The 23224-nt window shown below is 43.4% G+C and overlaps 2 protein-coding genes across 3 annotated transcripts in view; one reads left to right on the top strand and one right to left on the bottom strand.

Annotated features, from left to right (window-relative positions):
- Positions 1–16513, bottom strand: part of Dnajc17 (DnaJ heat shock protein family (Hsp40) member C17) — a 35052-nt gene extending 18539 nt beyond the window's left edge. Inside the window, exon 1 of the mRNA XM_078049797.1 lies at positions 16326–16513. Coding sequence (XP_077905923.1) covers positions 16326–16403 — 78 coding nt within the window. The 5' untranslated portion in view covers positions 16404–16513. The remainder of the gene's footprint in view (positions 1–16325) is intronic.
- Positions 16514–16536: 23 nt separating this feature from the next.
- Positions 16537–23000, top strand: Zfyve19 (zinc finger FYVE-type containing 19). Of its 2 annotated transcripts, none has more exons than XM_078049795.1 (11): positions 16537–16815; positions 17860–17981; positions 18152–18202; positions 18854–18972; positions 19071–19216; positions 19568–19676; positions 21157–21366; positions 21815–21894; positions 22181–22279; positions 22368–22495; positions 22574–23000. In XM_078049795.1, the coding sequence occupies exons 1-11, from the start codon at positions 16762–16764 to the stop codon at positions 22650–22652; spliced, it is 1197 nt and encodes a 398-aa protein (XP_077905921.1). In that variant the 5' UTR covers positions 16537–16761; the 3' UTR covers positions 22653–23000. The 2 variants fall into 2 exon arrangements, with proteins under 2 accessions (XP_077905921.1, XP_077905922.1); XM_078049796.1 differs by lacking the exon at positions 16537–16815 and adding an exon at positions 16852–16967.
- Positions 23001–23224: the final 224 nt, after the last annotated feature.

Raw genomic sequence — 23224 nt, 5'->3', positions numbered from 1 at the left:
TTGTAACAAAACACCCCAAACCTCTACCAGAGTGGAATCAGAGAAGGCCAAATAAGAAGCCAGAACTTTCATTTCTGCCAGATGAAAATACAAACAAACAAACAAAAATCCCTGAAAAGACACAGTTATTAACAGTTGATATTTACTATCTACAATGAATTTTTAAGTAATATAGGAAAAAAAAATCAGAGTTCTTGCATTTTTCTACTATTCTAAGCTAGGAGACAGCATGGTTCAGTAAAAGAGAGGTTTCTAGAGTCTAATGGATGCATCATTAATTTCAGAATTTTCCACATACTAATAGGGAGCAAATTACTGAATCTCATTCAGCCTCAGATTCTTCAACTCCAAAGTGAGAAAAATAAGCCCCACATCCAGGGCTGTTGGAAGAATTAAAGGAAAATAGTCGATGCAAACACCTGACAAAAAAATGAGGCCCTCAATAGTTCCCAAATGCCTCCCTCACCGACTCCTGGAAGTAGGGTAAGTCACAACATCAGCTGGGTAGGATGCCAACCTGACCTGTCTAGAAATGGACCCTGGTCCACAGTGGGTGCAGGTAAACCCAATCTCTAGGTGGGCAGCCGATTTCAAGTCTGCTACAGGGCAGTCCTTAAAGTCAATCCTTGGTTGGTCCCCAGAGTCTCTGAAATATTCTCATTCAAAGAGGTATAAGGATAGATATCCTGAGATCTTACAGAGTAAACTAAACCCAGCTGGTCTAAGAAAACTAGTCAAGTATATCTGTCTTGATTAATTATTACTGTATTTGGCTAAGTCTGCCCTAGGTAGGACCCATTCCTCGGTTTGAGCCTGGAAGTCAGTTTTGACTTTGAACCAGTAGGTCTGAAGTTTGGTATTTTGCATCATAATAAAATGGATTCCCAGTTTAGTCCAGCCCTCTTGGAGTGACTGCTGCCTTAAAAACTTCTCATCAAGTAAACATAACTTTTCTAAAGCGGGCCTTTGAAAAAAGCTTCTGATCTCAATATTACTTATTTGTTTATTTATTCATTTTTAATATTTTTAGTTGCATATGGACACAATTGTTGGGAGCTGCCACATAGGAACTGAGCACTTCTTAGCTTTGAGCGATGAGAGTGTGGAAATGTGGCAAACCAGCCATGGGCTCTGTGTTGTGTGTGTGTGTGTGTGTGTGTGTGTGTGTGTGTGTGTGTGTGTGAGAGAGAGAACTATAAACATTGAGCGTACAGGGTGGACTGAAACCACATGGTCCCTCTGTTTGAGAGGCGACACCTATGATCCCCGCATAGCACGAGATGGGCATAGCCTTCCTATATGTCTTGATGACAGCAAGACATCAGGCAGCTAGACTTAATCCCCTGAAACCTGACCCCTTGCCTCATTTGAATGGCTTCTCCCCAATAAAAGGGTTCAGCTGACATTCCTCTCTCTTTTCTTGCCTGCCTTGACCCCCTTGTGGGAGCTGCAGCTGAGAAGCGGTCACTAAACCCAAAGAAAAGGTAGATTCTGTGTCTGTGTCTTTATTTATTCCCCAAATTCACTTGGAGTGACCCTGACGGGTTTAGTCATGTGACGCAACACAAAATACCTTTATTTTGTTTATTTATTTTTATGTGGTGCTGAGGATCAAACCCAGTGCCTCACACATGCTAGGCAAGTGCTCTGTCACTAAGCCACAAATCCAGCCCCACTCAATATTGTTTATTATGAAATAACCCTACCTCATGAGTAGCTCAAGAGGCAACAAAACAGAATTTTTCTTAAGTATGATAAAGTTGGAAGGAGAAGAAAACAAGAAATACCACTGCAGAATGTAGAACAAAGACAGGATTGTGGAAACCTACGAATCTCAGGCTGAAAGCTTCTCTATATAGCTGTGCCTACAGCTGCTGGGATTTAGGTGGGTTGAAGCAACCACAGCAAGTTGCCAAAGGCTCCTGGATTTTCTTAAACACTTGCACCTTTCCCTCTTTACCCACAGGAAAGGTTTCCCCCAAGTTCCTTGGTCTCTCTACTGCTTGCATTCCTGAGACTTCACAAAGAGGAGGAGCTGGGTACAGTTCACCGACTTCTCACACAGCCACCTTGGTGCAGACTATGGTTTTTCAGAGGATAAGGCTGTCTCTAAGGCATAGCCCCAGAATGACAAAGATCTGAACAAAGTCCCCAGAAGGAATTCAAATTGGTATTTACAGAAGCTTGGTCTTTCTCTTGATGTATTTCTAAATAGAAAATCTGCCTGTCTACACCTATCTTTTTCCATCCTAGGACACTAGTTGAGTTTAATTTGTCTTCAATGCCTCAGGATCATCATCCAGAACATAAATTACTTAAGGCACAACACAATCAAGTGCTCCTGAGAGCAAACTATGAGGCTTTTTCTAAGCTTCTCTAGGTGGCAATGATTTTTTTTTTTCAGTTGTAGATGGGCACAATGACACAATACTTTTATTTATTTATTTTTATGAGGTGTTGAGGATGGAACACAGTGCCTCACCTGTGCTAAGCAGGTGCTCTACACTGAACTACAACCCCAGCCCAGACAATGATCTTAAATTCTATTCCTTTTGGGCTGGGGTTGGAACTCAGTGGTAGAATGTTTGCCTGGCATGTGTGAGGCACTGGATTCAATCCTTAGCACCACATTTAAAAAAGAAAAAAAATTGCCAGGTGCAGTGGTGCATGCCTGTAATACCAGCGGCTTGGGAAGTTGAGACAGGAGAATCACGAGTTCAAAGCCAGCCTCGGCAACTGTGAGGCACTAAGCAACACAGTGAGACCCTGTCTCTAAATAAAATACAAAATAGGGCTAGGGATGTGGCTCAGTGGTTGAGTACCCCTGAGTTCAACACCCATTACCAAAAACAATTCTATTCCTTTTATTGTTTTCTTATCACTTCCCTAGTCAGTCTCTCTTAGACTGTGCCAGATCCAGCACATCCCTCGAAGTTGCTCCTAATCTGCTATTTCATTTCTGGTGTGGCCTGAAAAATAAAGACAACTATATACCATATATATATATATCCACAACTATACCTCAAATCAGAGCTTTCAGGTAAGAAGGAACAAGGGTTCCCCTTACAAATACAGTGAATATGCTTAAGGGACAAGGAGTTTTGCTCCTCCCAGGGCCCAGAAGAGCACACTGAATAACACCTGGCACTTAGTAGGCACACATGAAATATCTGTTGAATGAAAGGAGCAAGCAGTCATTTGTTCTTGACCAAAACACAATTAGAAAACCTCAATTATGCCAACTACTTCATGCCTACTAAGGAGTAGAAGGAAGTAAGTTGCTGTCCTGACCCTAAGAGACCTTGCAACTATTTTGCAAATTCCCCTTCTTCCTGCTAAACACCTCTTCCAAAAAACCAAATCTGGAAGAACTTACTCAAGCAGACTGCAAAGATAACTACAGGGGTAACTAAATACTATCCTTGCCCCCAACATACCCCAACAGCCCATATCACAGAGGAGAAAAAAGAGTAACAAATTAGCAGACACCCATCCAACCCTTCCCCTGAAGCTCCACAACTGGTTCTATCACTTTCAGCAACCACAGTGGGGTGAGGACTGGGGGGAATCCTGCAAGCTGGTTGCCTGCCACCTCCACTGGGTTTTGCCCCAGGCACCCTGCTAGGATTCTAACAATCCTCCTGCCCCAGTTTCACCTCTTGAGGGGAAGCAATTCTTGACTCACCCAAAAAAGCAAGGCGCTGAGGGGTCCAATAAATATAATAGTGCCATCATTAACTTAAAAGAAAGGTACCCTACAAATAAGAGATTATTTCTTAAAAGACTGCTGTTCTTTCTTATAATACAACTTGGAGCCAGGTAAGTAAGTATATAAGTAATTAGGCCCAGTTCGAAAAAGCCAGGCTGGTAGGTTGGACTCAGATAAGAACACACTTTATGAAGGCAGACCTATGTGACAAGAAGGACTGATTGAACAAACCATCTGGGGTGAATCAGCTAAATATCCATTACCAGACCCACTGCCAGCAAAGGAAACAGCCTGTAATCATGGTCTGGGCAGTCATTCTCCCCAGGCCTCGGGGAAGCAAACATCTCTTTATTCCCTCATGAGCAAGAAAACCAGAGATTGACTGCCTGAGCTCACAGGCAGGAAGCAAACCACAGGATTCTGGGCACTGAAAAATGCCTGAAAGATTTCTAACTTTCACTCCTTACAGCATGTGGCCCAATTAAGACAGCATCACAAGGAAATTCCCAAATACCTGGGTACTGGAGATTGGAGGAGGGGGGTCTCCTAGGGCTTAGCACAAGCAGAGAGGGAGCCAGCCACTCCCTAGACCAGCCCCTTGAGCTCACTGACCTCAAAATAAGCCTATTGGTGGAATGAGATGATTCTGGGGAAAGCTAGACCTCACACCAGTGTCTCCCTCAAACTGCTAACCATGGCTCATGATCCCAACTCAGAAAAGGGACCTATGCCACATGGAACAACCAGCGGCATCCACTGACTTGCTTCTCCCCAAATCTTGGCCCCTATGCTTCCTCCCTTCTAGCTCTTACAGTACTCCCTCCTGGGCTTCAACTCCTGTCCTGTCGTCCTTCTTAGCCCACTTCCTCAAACCAGCTACCGGCCTGGAACACTGCCCACAGCCCTCCTTCTCCTTCTCGGATGACACCCTTCTCTCAGGCCTCACCTCTATCTTCTCACCCTTTCTCTAAGCACACCCATCTCAGGCTCAGTCTCCCAACCCCTTTCCTACCTTCTTCACTCAGGTTGTAGAAACTCAGGTTGTAGATTCCCACCCCCCAGATATGTTCCATGGCCTGAGTCTGGCTGCCCCAATTTTACCTATGGCCTGACCTAAGACCTAGGACCTAGGTTCTAGCCCCAGAGCAACTCTGTACTCAGTTTTTGCCCTCTCTCAGGAACCGAACTCCCTCTTCTCTGGTATTTCTTGTCTCTCTCTCTCTCTCTCTCTCTCTCTCTCTCTCTCTCTCTCTCTCTCTCTCTCTCTCTCTCTCTCTTTTCCTTCCTCCCTTCCTTCCAACACTGGGTTCAATCCTCAGCACCACATAATAAATAAATAAAATAAAGGTATTGCATCCATCTACAACTAAAAACATTTTTAAAAGAAAACGAAAAAGAATTGAGTTGAGCTTGTTGTGGAGACATACACCTGGTATCCCAGAAACGTGAGAAGCTGAGATAGGAGCGTCATAAGTTCAAGGTCAGCCTCAGTAACTTATCGAGACCCTGTCTCAAGGTAAAAAAAAAATTTAAATGTGATATAAAGTGCCCCTGAATTCAATCCCCAATAATGGTTAAACAAAAGAATGAAAAGCCAGGTGCAGTGGTGCATGCCTGTAATTCCAGCAGCTTGGGAGGCTGAGGCAGGAGAATCTCGAATTCAAAGCCAGCTTTATCAAAGGCCAGGCACTAAGCAACTCAGTGAGATCCTGTTTCTAAATAAAATACAAAATAGGGCTGGGAATATGACTCAGTGGTTGAGTGCCCCTGAGTGCAATCCCTGGTACTCCCCCCCATAGAAAAAAAGAAGGAAAAAAAGAGAAAAAATTAAATAACTGTGGGAACAGCAAGACTAAGGAAAGCAGCTATGCATATGGAAAATATTTTGAATACTGCCATAGTTAGCTAAAATGGAAACTATATCCTGCAGCTTTAATACAAATTATAACATACTTCCTCAAGCTTTCCAGGTCAGTTTACACCTGCTGGATTTAAAACAAGCCAGCAGCTTTACTTACAGAATCCTATCTCTGTGTCACTGATGGAGTCGTGAGGCTCTCTGGGCCCGACACATCATCTCTTGTTGCCCTATTTGCTCCTGAAGTATGGGTCATGGAAACTACTATGAAGATGGAGTAGAAAATTCAGGTTTGGGCAGGGGCTCTGCATTTACTAGACATCTTAAGTTGGACAAATCAATTAAACTCTTTGAGTCTTAGTTTTCTCATCTATAAATTGGAGCTAATGGTCCTTGCCCTACCTTATAGGCTTGTTTTGAAGATCACTTCAAATAAGATAATTTATGTGAAAGCACTTTGGTATCATATAAATGTGAGGTATTATCTTGAATGGTAATGAGTAGCTTACAGCTTACAAACACAAATGAATCATTTCTTTTGATTTAACAGGCAGCCAACTAACTTCAAAATTCTAGAGCCAGACAGCTTTAGCTAGGGATAAGTTTACCATCAGAGAGATAGGAAGAAGACTTGAAGGCCAGGTGACAAACAGGCCCACTGTGGGTCAGGCCCTAGGTGAATGAATGACTGCCCTTTTTTTTGGACCCAGGGCCATTATACTACTGAACCACATCCCCCAATCCTTCAAAATGCATTTTTAAGCACCTGAGTTCACCTGCCATTGAGTGAGCTACCTACCCTTCAAAGGGCTTCACATGAAGAGCAAAGCTGCTAAAGATAGAAGAGAAAAATACATGGGGACTGGAGATATAGCTCAATTGGTAGAGTGCTTGCCTCGCATGCACAAAGCCCTGGGTTCAATCCCCTCCCCTCCACACACACACACACAAAGACACATGTAGGCTGGAAAACCTGGGCTCTAGTCCAGGCCTGATACTTACTCCCTAAATAGTCTTAGACATGTTTTATAACTTCTCTGGACTAATGAAAACAGTAAATGGTCATGACAATCCCATCAAAATCTGCTACGATATATTCTTTTCCCTTTCAAAGTCTTACATAAAAATGCCCCCCTCAGGAAAGCCTTCCCTGATCTTGCCAATTATCTGAATTGTGTCTTCTTTATTCCTATAGCATTTTTCTTGTACACTTTTACTGAATCTCTTTCATTCTATGTCATGTTCATTGTTTACTACACTGTGTGAGCTGCCAGAAGGCAGAAGTGGCATTGTACTCAGCATTCAAATACCACCATGCCCACAAAGAACCATGTCTAGCTGGGCACACTGGTGTACACCCGTATTCACAGTTACTTGGAAGGCTGGGGAAAGAGGATCACAGATTTTAAAATATATATATATATATATTTAGTTGTACGTGGACACAATATCTTTATTTCATTTTTATATGTGCTAAGGATTGAATCCAGTGCCTCATGTATGCTAGGCAAGCACTCTACCGCTAAGCCACAACCCCAGCCCAGAGGATCACAGATTTGAGGCTAGTTTTAGCAACTTTGTGAAGCCCTAAGCAACTTAGAGAAACCCTGTCTCAAAATAAAACATAAAAAAAGACTTGGGATATAGCTCAAGGGTAAAGCTTCCCTGGGTTCAATCCCCAGTACCAGAAAAAAAGAACCTTGTCCATAGTGATAGACTCCATCAATTTGTTGACTGGAGCAAAATAGTGAACTCGAGTGCCCTTGATTTTATTCCACCTCCTTTAAACTCTGACCCCTGCCTCAATCAAGAATCACTTTGTTGTGTTGTCAGGTGAATGAATCAGCACTGAACTGTCAGAAATGGAATGAGTAAGAAGGGTAGAGGGCAACCTTGGACACAAGTTGAGGGATTATATTTGATTTTAAAATGCAAAGACAAGGGGTTGGGGATATAGCTCAGTTGGTAGAGTGCTTGCCTTGCATGCACAAGGCCCTGGGTTTGATCCCCAGCACTACAAAATAAATAAATAAATAAATAAATAAAAACCTGCGAGGACAAACTTGGTGCAGGTCTGTAATCCCAGCTACTCGGGAGGCTAAAACAGAAGGATTACAAATTCGAGGCCAGCCTGAGCAACTTACGGAGATCCCTTCTCAAAATAAAAAATAAAAAGGACTGGAGATGTAACTCAATGTTAAAGCACCCGTGGTTCAATCCCTAATAATGCAATAAAGAAACAAACCTGCATTGACAATGACAATGAAAACAGTAAGAGCTACCCTAGAGTAAACACGCTGTGCCAGGTATCATGCAAAGACCGAGCTTCACAACAATGCACTCAGGGAGAGAATGCAATCATTCTCATTTTGCAGGTGGGGAAAACAAGGCACAGAGAAGTTAAATATTTACTCATGGTCACCAACTAGGTAAATTATAGTCAGTATCGAGGCAGCCTAACTCCAAAGTTCACTTTCTTAACTATAACTGAAAGTGAGTACAAGGGTGATTATAAAGGTACAATTCTCAGCCTTGCAGAGGTTTCTATCCATTTTCAAAACATTGTAGATGTGACAAGTAACTGTTCTTGGTCTCACTTAAGAATAGTTATAAAAACTGTTACTTTCTACACCAAGTTTCTAAGAAACAACCTTCTGATTAGGAACTTCTAGGAGACTTACCAATGTTAGCTTCCACATTTCAAAATGATAGGACCAAGGAGCAAAAGACATAGAAGCTGGAAACAGACAGAAGTGACAACTCTGACATCCAGAAGGTCCTTGATAAAAATGATTATGTGCTAGGGGTGTGGCTCAATGGAAGACTAAATGCTTGGAATGCACAAGGCCCTAGTTTGATTCTCAGCACCACACACCAAAAGAATGTTTTTGAAAGGAAATATTTCCCCCTCCTCTAAAGCACACAGGGAGAAAGGAAAAGGAAATAAAAAAAGAACCAGGGAGAACACTGTTCAGTTTGACATAAAGGTTCAGGGTGTAGCTGCTGTCAAGAGCCAGGGCTGCAAGCAGAGATGGCAACCTCTTTTGATAGGAAATATTTTCCCCTCATCTAAAGCACACAGGGAGAAAGGAAAAGGAAATAAAAAAAGAACCAGGGAGAACACTGTTCAGTTTGACATGAAGGTTCAGGGTGTAGCTGCTGTCAAGAGCCAGGGCTGCAAGCAGAGATGGCAATCTCTTACCTACCTACCTGGTAGAAGTGTGCCGTACAATCCTTTTGAAAGGTTGTATTTTGTATAGGAAAGGCAGCAGAATACAACAGACACTAGTATGGCAATATGTAAATCAATGAAAGTGTAACTGATGTGATTCTACAATCTGTATACGGGTAAAAATGGGAGTTCATAACCCACTTGAATCAAAGTGTAAAATATGATATATCAAGAACTATGTAATGTTTTGAACAACCAACAATAAAAAAAGGTTGTATTTTGAATCAAAAACTTGTAAGTATATTTACTTTTGTTCTAGTAATTTCACTTTGTCATAAAATATTACTGCCTAAGAAAATAATAATGAATATTCATTCAACAAAGATTTGTTGAGCATCTGTCACAGGCTGGACAAGTTATGTTTACTTGGGTACAAAGGGCTAGAGACCCAGCAATAAACAAAAAAGGAGGAAGTTCCTTTCTACTCAGATTTTTTACATTCTAAAGAGAAGAACAATAGTAGGCAAATGGGTATATAATAAAATGTGCTGTAGTGAGATCTACTATCTAGAAATACACAGCAAAATAGGGTGTAAGGAAGTTAATTTAAATAATGGATCATGGAAAGTTTCTCCAAAGGGGGTGGTATTTGGACAGATATCTGACTAAGGTGAAATATTCAAATGCTCAGAGACAGAATTTTCTACCAGAAAAATCAGAAAATGTAAAGGTCTTCAAGTAGGACCTGTAGGTGATTTTGGAAAGAAACAAAACAAAAAACATAGAGGAGGACCACTTCACACCCATTTGGATGGTTAATACCCCAAACCAGAAAATAAATTTTGTCAAAGACAGAGAGAAACTGGAACCCTTGTGCATGGCTGGTAGGAAGATGAAATGATATAACTGCTGTGCAAGACAGAAGAGTATGCACAAAATTACCATATGGTCCAGCAATTATATTGTAAAAATAATTCTTGCTGGGCACAGTAGCATACCCTGTAATCCCAGCAACTCAGGAGGCTGAGGCAGGAGGACTACAAGTTCAAAGCCAGGCTCAGCAACATAGCAAGGTCCTAAGCCACTTAGCAAAACCCTATCTCGAAATAAAATATAAAAAGGGCTGGGGATGTGGCAATAGTTAAGCACCCCTGGGTAACCAGTACAAAAAAAAATAAACAATTTAAAAAATAAAAATAATTTTTTCCATTTTTTTACCTACTGGGGATTAACCCAGGGATTCACATGTGTTCATGTGTTATGCAAGCTCCCTGCCACTGAACTCAGATTTGTACACTAGCATTCATACTAGCATTATTCACAATAGCCAAAGGGTGAAAAAACCCAAGCATCCATCAACAGGTAATGCAATATATGTATAAAATGGAATATTAGCCAGATACATGATGCATGCCTGTAATCCCAAGAACTCAGGAGGCTGAGCCAGGCAGATTGCAAGTCTGAGGCTACCCTAGGCAATTTAGCAAGACCTTTAGCAATTTAGCAAAACTCTGTCTCAAAAAAAAAAAAAAAAAAATATATATATATATATAAGTATGTATTTGTATGTATGTATAAAGGACTGAGGATATAGCTAGGTGTAAAGTGTGCCTAAGTTTAATCCTCAATAACAAAAAATTAAAATAAAAATATTTTAAAAAGGCATATTATTTTTTTAAAAAAGGCATATTATTCAGCCTTAGAAAGAAAATTCTGGGCCGCAGTTATAGCTCAGTAGTAGAGCACTTGCCTAGCATGTGTGAGGTACTGGGTTTGATCCTCAGCACCACATAAAATAAACAAACAAAATAAAGGTATTATGCCCATCTACAACTAAAAAGAAAAAAAGAAAGAAAGAAAATTCTGACACATTACAACACGATTGAAACTTGAAAATACTATATTAAGTGAAATAAGCCAGAAAAGAAAGGACAAATATATGATTCCACATATAAGCAGTACACGGAATAGTCAAATTCATAGAAAGTAGAAGAGTGGTTTCAGGGGCTGGGGGGAAGAGGGAATGGGGAGTTATGTTTACTTGGTACAAAGGTATAGTTTGAAATGATGGTGAAATGATAGAAAAGTTCTGGAGATAGATGTTGTTGACAATTGCAAAACAATGTAAATGTTCTTAAACCATTGAAAATCCTACTCAAAAAGGATTTAAATGACAAATTTTATGTTACATATGCATGTTTGCCACAATTTTTAAAAATAATTTTATTTATTTATTTATGTGGTACTGAGGATCAAACTGAGTGCCTCACACGTGTTAGACAAGCGCTACCATGGAGCCACAACCCAACTCTGTATGTTTGCCAAGATTTTTAAAAAAAATAATAACAGCAGCGTGCAGTGGCACACCACTGTAACCCCAGCAACTCCAGAGGCTGAGGCAAGAGAACTGCAAGTTCAAGAGCAGCCTTAACAATTTAACAAGACCCTGCCTTAAAAAAAATAAAAAAAAAAATTAAAAGGGCTAGGCATGTAGCTCAGCCTAGAAGGCCCCTGAGTTCAATCACAGTACAAACAAACAACAAAAACAACAACAACACACAGAAAAAAACCAGAACTAATATGCTTGGAACATAATGAGCAAAGGGAAGAATGGTAGGGAATGTGCAGATCAGGCAAAGAGGACCTCATGTCATGAGAAAGACTTCAAATTTCATTCTAAGACTGATGAGAAGCCATTGGGGAGTTATGACCAGAGGTGACAAAATCTGATCACCATTTTAAGTCTCACTTTGGCTTCTGTGAATAGAGGATCAAGGGACAAGACCAGAAATTGGAAAAGGGTTAGAAGCCCACTACAGTAACCCATAAAATTCCTGAGATTACTTCAGAATCTCTCTAGAGGATTTGCTAATGGCATTAATTTACAATCTAGTCTTCAACTTGGCAGCCATTAGTGCCTTGCCCTGTGAATATATAAGAACTTGGGGTTCAATGCTTCAGGTTCTAGCAGAAGACTGGATTCTCTCCCCAGGAGTACTTCCACCTCAAACCAAGGTCGTTAATCAAGGCTTTCCTACAAGAAAACACCTGCCTGGTCCAGGGCTAGATGGGGGATGTAGGGAATCACTGATTCTCTAAACTCATATGGATGGTGGTGTTCAGCCCTTTTCTGGGCCTCCCAGGTTTGTATTGATAGGAGGGGGAAAGGTCTGCAGAGGACTAGCTCTGCATACAGAAAGGTAGAATTGAACTTGTCCCTAATTTTAACTAGAGTGAGCAAATTGTTCTATAAAGAGCCAGAGAGTAAAAATTTTAAGAGTGATATGTTCTTTGTCACACATTCTGAATGGATGGGCATTACATGGAATTTTTGACCCCAAATCATAGGTTGCTCTACTCTTCCCTGAGAGAGACAGTGACTATCCTAGGCCTCCTGATTCTCCAGTCAAGTAAATGCATTGGTGTCTGTAGTTGATCCTTCATTCACTCAATAAATATTTATTGAGACCTCTTTATGTGCCATTCACCAAGTAAGGAGGCTAAGAAGGCCCCTGAATTGGATCACAGTACAAACAAACAACAAAAACAACAACATCAAAAACAGAACTAATATTCCTGGAACACAATGAGCAAAGGGGAAAATGGTAGGGAATGTGCAGGTCAGGCAAATGGATCAGACGTCAATGGATCAGATCTGCTCCACAGAGGTAGGAGTAAAGAGGGGAGTAAGACATGAAGCAAATAATCACAGAGCTCAATACATGAATGCAAAGTAATATAAATGCTGGAAAGGAGGCGAGCCAGCTGCTATGAAAGCTAGCAATAGGCAAAGCCTCTCTGAGGTTGTCCTTTAAGTTGAGTTCTGAAGGATACACATAGTAAGCATGCATGACAGGAAGAACAATCTTGGCAGAAGGAAAAACATGTATAAAAGGGTAAGAAATTCTATTTTATTAAAAGTACAACTGGGGCTCTGCCATCCAATCCCTTCACTTCATATCGACCTCCAGACCCCACCCCACCCCACCCCCGCTTTCCTCTTTTCTCTGTGTGTGTGTGTGTATGTGTGTGTGTGTGTGTGTGTGTGTGTTTCCCCTTCCCCACCATTTAGAAAAGAAAAAAGTACAATAGGGAAGCAAGAGATGTAATTCAGTGGAAAGCATTTGCATGTGCAAGGCCCTGTACTGGATCCCCAGTACTGCAAAAAAAAAAAAAAAAAAGAATAACAGGGGTTTAAGGGAGTACCAAGATCATTTCATTTTCTGTGAGAATAGACTGGACAGGCCCAATAGATTAGAATTAAAAAAAAAAAAAAGTCAAATAGACTATTTAAAAAGGAAGGAAAGAAAGAAAGAATGACTCACAGCCAGGGCAGTGGCACATGCCTGTAATCCCAGGGACTCAGGAGGCTGAGAAAGGAAGATTGTAAGTTTGAGGCCAGCCTCAGCAATTTAGCAAGGCTCTCAGCAATACAGCAAGACCCTGTCTCAAATTAAAAATAAAAAAGGATTGGGATGTGGATCGGCAGTAAAGCATGCCTATGTTCAATACCCAGTATCAAAAAAAAAAAAAAAAAAAAAAGAATGGCTCATGATTCAGGTTCCTAGCTTGTTCGTTGCAGCATTACTAACAACAGTGAAGACATAGAACCAACCAAAGTGTCCGTTGACAGATGAATGGATAAAGAAATTGTGTTTATATATATATAAACACACACACACACACACACACACACACACACACACACACACCCAAGGGAGTTCTATGCAGCCATAAAGAGGAATGAAATTATGGCATTTGCCAGTAAATGAATGGAAATGGAGAATAATATACTAAATGAAATAAGCTAAGAGAGAAGGGCAGAATATCATAAAGGGAAGATCAAGAGGCAGAGTGGAAGGATGGGAAAGGGGAGGCAAAACAGAATGAATTCTTAAAAAAACACATTATGTGCATATATAAATATACCACAGAAAATTTCACCTTTCTATATAAGTAAAAAGAACCAATCAAATATAAATAAATAGACAAGTAAAAGGAAGTCTAATAGAGGCAGGAAAACAAGGAGGGGAGGGAAAAGAGGAGGAAAAGTAGGGGATCATGAACTGAAATCAAATTCCACGCATATATAAGTTGGTTGGGATGAACCCAACTACTATGTATAACTATAAAGCTCTAATAATTTTTTAAATATTTTTTTTTAGTTTTTGATAGACCTTTATTTATTTGTATGTGGTGCTAGGAATCGAACCCAGTGTCTCACACATGCTAGGCAAGCACTCTACCACTGAGCCACAACCCCAGCCCCTCTAATAATTTTTAAAAAATATATACATATATATGTACACATAATGGAATATTATTGAACTTTAGAATGAAAATTCTTAAGATGACATGGATATTATGCTAAGTGATGTAAGCCAGACACTGAAAAGAAAATACTGCATGATCTCACATATGGAATTTTTTCAAAAAAGCTGGGGAAGAGGGCTGGCATTGTGACTAAGTGATAGCGTGCTTGCCTAGCATGTATGAGGCACTGGGTTCAATCTTGAGCATCACATTAAAAATAAATAAATAAATAAATAAAGGTATTGTATCCATCTACAACTGAAAATATTAAAAAAAAAAAAAAAAAAAAAAAAAAAAACTGGGCCCAGTGCCACACACCTATAATCCCAGCCAACTCAGGAGACTGAAGCAGAAGGACTGCAAGTTCGAGGCCAGCCTCAACAACTCAGTAAGGCCCTAAGCAACTTCACAAGATCTGGTCTCAAAATTAAAAGAAAAAAAAATTAAAAGGGCTGGGATGTAACTCAGTGGTAAATCATCCCCAGGTTCAATCCACAATACCAAAAACATAAATAAAATTTAAATTATAAGTAATAAAACAGAATGGTTGGGAATATAGCTCAGTGGTAGAATGTCCCTGGGTTCAATCTCCAGTCCTGGGGCAGGGGTGGAAGGGACACCTTCTAGGCTGAATGGTCAAAGAACCAACTTTAGGAAGGCTTCCTCATATATATATTTTAAATATCCTTTGGTTCTCCCAAGTTCCCCTAGAGAACATGATGGGTATTAAACCAAGAGAAGAGAACACCAGTGCCTAGGACTCCCTTGCTTTCTACCAAAAAATGTCCATTAGCATGAAGTTAGCCAATGTATCCAAAGTGCAAAGGGAAATATGTACTGGAAAGGAGAACTGGCTGCTATGAAAGAAAATAATTGGTAAGGCTTTTCTAAGTGTGTGCCACCTACTTTTCATGGTTTATCTTTAATCTTTTTTATTGACTGATTGATTAACTGCTTGGTACTAGGGATTGAACCCAGGGGCACTTAACCACTGAGTCATATCCCCAATCCTTTAAAAAAATTAAATTCTTTTAAAATTGTCAATGGACTTTATTTTGTTTATTTATATGAGGTGTTGAGAATTGAACCCAGTGTCTCACACATGCTAGGCAAGCGCTCTACCACTGACCCACAATTCCAGCCCACATTTTTTTTATTTTAAGACAGGGCCTCACTCAGTTGCTGAGGCTGGCTTTGAACTTGGCAATTCTCCTGCCTCAGCCTTCCAAACTGCTGGGATTACAGGCCTGCAAAACCACGCCCGGCATTATTAATACAGAATTATTAGACTTATGAGAGAGATATAGTAAATATTTTTGGTGCTTTGTAGATGTCCCTGTGGTCACTTTTGATTTCAGCTGCAGGGGAAATTCTGTATAAGTTGATAGTATCTCTTCTCAAAACCTTCTGGGTCTCCCCGATTTTTCTGCCCCAAAGCTCCCTCTTCTAGAAAGCTCACTCAGACCTTCAGCAGAGCAGCTCAGAAGTACAGGGGCATTGGTGGGCATAATATTCATCCCATGAATTATCAGCCTTTTCTATCTATTTTATTACAACTACTACCGTGATCCTAGGGGAAATAGCAGAAACCATTGTCCAGACTGATCAGTGTCTCACCATCCACCATCGTTTTTTTTTTTTTCTTCTTTTTAATGTACTGAGGATTGAACCCAAGGGTGCTTTACCACTGAGCTACATATTCAGCCTCTTTTATTTTTTTTTATTCTGAGACAGGGTCTCACTAAATAGCTGAGGCTGGCCTCGAACCGTCCTTCCTGCCTCGACCGTCTGAGTCGGTGGGAAGATAGGTGAGCATCACCGAACCCGTTCCCTGCGACCCCTCACGTTGATGTACGCCTAGGTAGGTGGAACTCTGGGCCACTTGCCTTACCCTTCCGATTCTCTTGCTTAGGGGCCACTATCACTTGCTGAGAATGGTAACACTGAAATGAAAGACAGCACAAGACGGAAGCCGAATCCAAGGCGGAGGCTGCGCAGGCGCAGAGAGGAGGTCGGCTTCGCTCACAGATTCATCCAGGACTCTCCCACACAGGGGCTCTCCTAAACAGCCCCCAGAACTCCCCTTACTTGTGAGGCCCTCAAATTGTTCAGGAAGGTGTGGGAGCCTACATTCTGAGGCCGCCGGGCCTCCCTTCCTTCTCCGCCCAGGGCCCGGTCGAACCTGAAGAGAAGGTGCCGGCCCCAGCCAAGGAACCAGGACAGTAAAGGCTGCCAGGTCGCTCAGAATCAGCCTTCCTCGCCACCATTCTCACCTCTTTGTCTGCCGCCTTCTCCTCAATGCCCAGCAACGCGTACAAGTCCATATGTAATAGTTCCTTGGTCACCGCCATGGTTCCAGCCTTGGTGCTCGTACTACAATTCCCAAGAGCCCAAGCATGTGCAGGGACCGCGGGCTCCGTGCAGGCCTAGTGCCGCTTAGCCCCCTGGGAATCGTCGTGTTCCGGGTCAGGTTTGACTGACTCTGAGGGACCGCGCAGCCGTAAATGAACTACGGCTCCCGGCAGCCCCCGCTCCCGCCTGTGCCGCGCTCGGGCTCAGGCGGTGAGTCTGGATTCCCCCAACCCAAGGCTGAGGCGGGATCGCGCGAGTGGGCGTGTAGGGCAGGACGTGGGTGGGTGAGCTTCCTAGGGGCTTGGTCCTGAAAGGCTTGACTTCAATCCTCCGTTTTCTGCACCGCCTGGAGCCGTGATGGAGAGTAGGTGCTATGGCTGTGCTGTCAAGTTCACCCTCTTCAAGAAGGAGGCGAGTCTTCTCCCAGAGGGCTAATGGGTTAGGGAGGGCGCGAAGCGAAGGGAAAAGCATGATACTTACGGTCCAAAGATTCGGTGTTGTGGGTTCTTTCCAGCGCTCCCTCGCTTTCGGGGTTGATGCGAGGTTCCAGTGAGGTGCTGAAGGTGAGAGCACCCCAAAGCTTGTTAACGTCATTTTTTGAAATTACACTTTTCTGTAACATAAGTGTAACATCCAACTGTTGTCTTCCCACTCCGTTCCTCCCCCGCGCGGTTTTAATACCTTAGGACAGTTGTCCTGCTCATTATTCTCTCTGCTTTGAAACCTTCCCCATACAGCAGCCTGCCGTTACCCTTGTTTCTTGAGTTAGATGATCACACTCCCCTATCGTCCCAGGGCACCATGTCAAAGGCCCTCTTGTCCTCAACACAGACCTACCAGGTTATCGTGGTAAAATACTGCTTTTCTGTGCCTGAACCAGATGTGATAATTTAATGGCATGCAGGGAGGCAGGACATTTTAGAATCCTGGATTTTAGAGTCTGTTCAAATTTGAGCTCTGCTGTTTTATCATGGGGTGACCTTGGTTTGGGAAAATCATGTAACTTTTGTTAAGTACTGAGCTTACTGCCTGGCACACAGTAAGTACTTAATAAATGGAGGGCATTGTTATCATCCCATCCTGAGCTAAACCTCCCTCTATCTATTCCAGAGCAGAGAAGGCATGAGCCCTGCACTGATTCTCCTTTGTTAAAGAGTCAGTGACCTGAAACACAGGGTTTGCCTTCTACACCCCTCCCCATGGCATGCAGTTGAAGGTGGTTGAAAACATGGGAATTTTGTTTGAAGCTTTATGTGATTTGAATAAGAGACTGGAAACCAAGGAATTGCTTTACCCTCTGTCCCAGTCTCCCTAAGCCCTAGGGACCTCAATCCTTTTCCTCCTCCTAATATCTGGTCACAACCTCTCTGTCCTCTCTCTGTATACTCAGAGTACCAGGGAGGAGCCCATAGGGGTAGATAACAGGTGGATCCTCCTGCTTCATATTTCTTGTAGTATGGCTGTAAGAACTGTGGCAGGGCCTTCTGTTCCGGCTGCCTCAGCTTCAGTGCAGTGGTACCTCGGACTGGTAACACCCAACAGAAAGTCTGCAAGCAGTGCCACGAGGTCCTGACCAGGTAAGAAGCTAGTATGGATAAGGGCTCCACCAAGTACAGCAGTGAGCATCTGGACAACCCTTGCAACCTTGTGCTGTATAGCCAGAGGTCAGCCCAGGAAGTGTTTGGGGTGGAGGTGGGGACACTGACTGGGATGGCAGGACGTCTGATACCAGATTTCTTCTCTACAGAGGTTCTCCTGCTAATGTCTCCAAGTGGTCACCACCCCAGAACTATAAAAAGTAAGTATTAAAGGAAAAAATAATGAGGACAGGGAAAAGACAAGGGAGCATAGGTAGGACTCTTCTCCTAGTCTCTAGTTCAAGTAAGTACAGGGTCAGGAGAATCCCCACTTTGAAGGCTTCTGGATACCCTCTTGAAACTTTTTTTTAAAAATTTTTTATTTATTTATTTATTTTTTGGTACTGAGGATAGAACCCAGGGGTGCTTAATCACTGAGCCACATCCTTGGCCCTTTTTTATATTTTATTTAGAAATAGGGTCTCACTGAGTTGCTAACTACCTCACTAAGTCGCTTAGGCTAGCTTTGAACTCTCAATCCTCCAGTCTCAGTTCCCAAGCTGCTGGGATAACAGGCATGCACCACCACACCTGGCTAGTGCCGCCATGCCCAGCCCTGGACACCTCTTGAGCTCAGAAAGTAGCTTATCACCATCTCCCCAGTACGAGCACTTGGCAGAACTTGCCCTCTCAACCAGACCCTCTATTTGGTAAGCAGGTCTGGGCTGCAGGGTGACAGCAGCAAGAGCCATAGAAAATTTTCTACTGCAGGACTCCCTAGATGCCTAGAAATAATTTGAATGGGAATCAGTGAATGGGTGCCTTCAGTCCTCACTTTTGCCTTCAAGCACCTCTATCTCTTATCGTGCTAGACGTGTGGCAGCCTTGGAAACCAAGCAAAAGCCCAGCACTTCCAGGAGCCAGGCACTGACCCAACAAGACCAAGTCATTGCTGAGCGCCTAGCACGACTCCGTCAGGAGAACAAGCCAAGTGAGTGGAGGCAGACAGGGTAGCCAAAAGGACAGTCTAGAGATTCTGAGATTGAGGTTCCTCTGGCCCTTACCTGGCTTCCCCTATGCTAATTGCAGAGTCAATACCCTCACAGGCAGAGATAGAGGCACGGTTGGCTGCACTGAAGGATGAAACCCAGGGTTCTATCCCTTCTGTCCAGGAGATGGAGACTCGGCTTGCTGCCCTTCAGGGCAGGGTTCTGCCTTCTCACACCCATAGACTGGTGAGTGCTAAGGCTTGGGAGGGAAGGGATTCCTAGGGAAAGGATCCAGAAGAAGCTCAGATACATGTATGATCATATACTTTACAGGAATTGGTAAAGCCTCCCACCCCTACCTCCTGAGCCTCAGGCCTGCTGCCAGGCCAAGGAACAAGGGACAAGCAGCAAGATTGAGTGGGTCAGAAAAAAGTGGACACAGTCCTGTTGGGGACTGCCAGACCTACTTGATTAAGACAAACCTTTGCCTGGTCTTTGAGAACTCCTCAGCATCCACCCCTGATCCAGGATACTTCTAGGCTTTATGTGGCTTTTACCTTACTCCCACTCCCCACTGAGGTTCCCTCCTCTGGGCAGGAACATCTGACAGCAGACACCAGGACACAGGATCAGCAGACACAAGATCTGCTAACACAGATGGCAGCTGAGGTGGCTATTGATGAGAGCTGGGAACAAGAAGGTCCAGGTAACCCCTCTACTTGGCTCCTCCAGGAACATGCCCCATCTCTTCCCGCAAATGGGAGAGGTTCTGCTATCCACTCTCTGGAGATGAATATAAAGTAAAGAATGACCAACATCATAAGAACTATCATTTATTGAGTATTTACTCCAAAGGGAGCTAGTGTAGGCCTAGTGTTTAAGTGCATGGGCTTTAGAATCAGACAGTGATCCCCATTTCTACCACATACTAATTGTGTGATCTTGGGCAAGTTATTTGACCTAAATCTCACTCTCATCATATGTAAAATGGAGGTATGTATGGTAAAAACCTACCTTACAGGGAAGTCAGGAGGAGCAAATGAGATAATTCAATAGTTCTTGGGACCGTACCTGGCTCATAATATAAGTGTTCATTGAGTGTAGTGAGTGTTCTCTATAATGATGATGATATGAAAGAAGAGGCTATTCAAAATTAAATATAATTTAAAGTTCATTTGCTTAGTGTTACCAGCCGTATTTCAAGTGTTCAATACCCACATGAGCTCATGGCTACTACCTTACGGGATAGATAAGGGACATAATATACACTGTTTCCTTCATCATAGAAAATTCTTTTGGACAGTGTTTTCTGAAAGCTTCAGAGAAGTAGTTCTCAACCATGGATGATTTTACCCTCCAGGGTACTTTTGAAAATGTCTAAAGACTTTTTGGTTATCACAACTTGGGGGATATTATTAGCATCTGGTGGGTAGAAGGCCAGGATGCTATAAGCCACATCCTGCAATGCATAGGTTAGCCTCTCTACCACAACAAAGAAGTATCTGGTCCAATGTGTCAATAGAACTAAGACTGAGAAACCTTGCTTACAGACATAATTTCATGGACCAACCTCAATAATTTTGAGGTATATACTATTATTGCCCATATGTAAATGAGGAAACTCAGGCATGGTGAGCTTAAGGAACTTGACCAAGGCCACATAGCTCTTAAGTGGCAGGGATGGGCCTTGTACCCAAAGCTGTCTGGTTTCAAACCTCTTGCTCTGAAACTCTAGGCTAAAGGTGATCATGTCAGAGCCACACCCACTCTGGTAAAGTTCTTCCTACCCAGTGATATATAAAATCTCAGCTTCAGTCGTGTCTTCTTTGTGCTGCTCCCAGGGAAGTCTAATTCCAGCCCTGAATGGCAGAAACTGGCTAAACTTTAGCCTCCTCATATCCTAATCCTTTAGGGCAGTGATTCTGAAACCATGGGACATCCAGCCCATACATATCAGTGGAGTGGGGATGGATGTGGTTGAAAAAATATGTCCAAGATTGCTAATTTTTAACATTTGAAAAATTGGAGGAAATACTAATCTTATTTGTAATATAAGTCACATGTGTTAGGGCTGAGCACAAAGCTGATAATGTATAGTTTTAAAAAAGTTGAGAAATGGGCTCAGTGACTTATGGGGGAGAAATCTTAGAATGCCTCTTCTTCCCTGACTCCATTACTTCTTCCAGCTGCCTCTCTCCAGAATGACCTCAACCAGGGTGGCACAGGAAGCCAGCACACTAATTCCCAAGGGCAGGCCAGCTGGTCCCTGGAGAAGGAGAAGACCAGGCTGCTGGCTGAGGCAGCAGTTGAGCTACGGGAGGAGAATACAAGGCAGGAACGGATCCTGGCCCTTGCCAAGCGACTGGCTATGCTGCGGGGACAGGACCCTGACAAAGGTAAAGGCTGGAGTCAGCTGCTCACTAGTGTCTGTTGATCACAGCCTTCCCCTGCACTCAGGCCAAGCTCTCCTTCCCAGGGCTAAGTCAGGTGCTAGAGGTCCCTATGCCCAGAGATCTGTTGAGCCTTGCCCAGAGCCATGAGGAATGAACTGGGGCAAAGCAGTAGATGAGGAATCAGTGGCAGCCATCAGGAGGTAGGGGGACCTTCAGTCCTTTCAGGTGCTGAGGTTTCTTTTCCTGCCCTGCTCCTTAAGGTTGCTTCATTAGTGGTCCAGCCTTGTAGGGTTGGGACAGGGAGGGACAAGTTCTGAACAGGGTAGCTAATGAGGCTCCTCAGCTCTGGAACAAACCCTGGGAAATGAACCATTTCCAGAAGAGGACAGTGGTTTAGGTGAAATCTCTCATCCTCACTCTTCCTCCCATTTCCATCTCTCCCTCATTCAAGTGACCCTTCAGGACCTCCACCTCCCAGACAGTGATGATGAGGAGGATGAGGAGACAGCCATCCAGAGAGTCATGCAGCAGGTAGGCCTAGCTTACCCATCCAGCCACCCCTGTCCTGTTTCTGCCTCATTGCTGCTTGGCCCCATTCACCTGGCCTCTATTCTGGGGTAGCCATTCTGCAGCTCCTGTTCAAGTTGGGGTCCTTGTGTCCCTGTGACCCAGATTTGCCCCTTGGCCCCCTGAGATGGGGAATCAGTAGCCATAGGCAAGAAGTAAAGGAAGAAGAGTTGAGAAGCCAAGGCTACAGCACAGAAATACTGGGAGAAGGGCCTGGAGCAGAGAGTAGTATCCTTTCACCTGTTCACAGCTCACTGAAGAAGCTGCCTTGGATGAGGCAAGTGGCTTTAACATCCCTGTGGAGCCAGCTTCCCGACCCCAGGCCCCACCCTGCAGAACAGAGCCTAAGGTGAGAAAAGCCCATAGCCTTCCTTCCTACCTGGCTGATTGCTTCTATCATGTATCTTACTTCCTGTATTCCTCTCTGGCCCCTGAAGGCCCAAGTCATGGCTCCCAGGCCAGAGACTAAGGAAGAAGAACTTCCCTGGTGCTGCATCTGCAATGAGGATGCCACCCTGCGATGTGCGGGCTGTGATGGAGACCTCTACTGTGCCCGGTGCTTCCGGTGGGTACAGGTAGAATGTTCTGTGGAAGGGCTCAAGGGTTGCCTACAATCCCTAATCTGCATCCCTTTGCTCCACAGGGAGGGCCATGATGCCTTTGAGCTTAAAGAACACCAGTCATCAGCCTACCGTCCCCCATATACTGGCGGACAGTACTGAGGAAACCCGACCCTCCTGGAAAGGTGGTCCTATAGACATCCTGCAGGCTGGCAGTGATGCCCTGAGGACATCAATGAGACAGCAGATCAAGTCTACTGATGATGGATACACCCCTTCCTGAGCCTCAGTGTCCCCTGGAAAGAGGAAAGATTCCATTTGAAACAATGAGTGGAAAAGCCAAAGGGAAAAAGTAGGGTCACTCCTCCAAGAAGCCTGGACTAGAAGTAAGAGGCATGATGTTCTAGAAAGACCAAACTGAATCTAAGGGTGAGTTCTGTAGCCTGGCTCCAGGGCCCGTTCCCCTACCTGACACGTAGTAGATCTAATAAAGTATATGTATTCATTGGGCTCAGCATCTACCCATATCTCTCTTTCTAGCAATGCTGAGGATTGAACCTAGTCTTTGCCCATGCTAAATACATGCTCTGCCACTGAGCTACCCCACCCTCAGCATCTCTTATCTCTAGAACCTAGTTGACCCTGAGCCCAGGCCCTGTGAGAGATGGCAAGAGCAGAGCAGACTATAAGAACAGTTCTGTGGAAGGAAAGAAAAAAAAATGAGCTATCCTGTA

Source organism: Ictidomys tridecemlineatus, chromosome 5 (genome assembly GCF_052094955.1).
Source record: "Ictidomys tridecemlineatus isolate mIctTri1 chromosome 5, mIctTri1.hap1, whole genome shotgun sequence".
Classification (NCBI taxonomy): domain Eukaryota; kingdom Metazoa; phylum Chordata; class Mammalia; order Rodentia; family Sciuridae; genus Ictidomys; species Ictidomys tridecemlineatus.
Note: the sequence above shows the minus strand (reverse complement) of the source record. Positions and strands in the feature narration are given on the sequence as shown.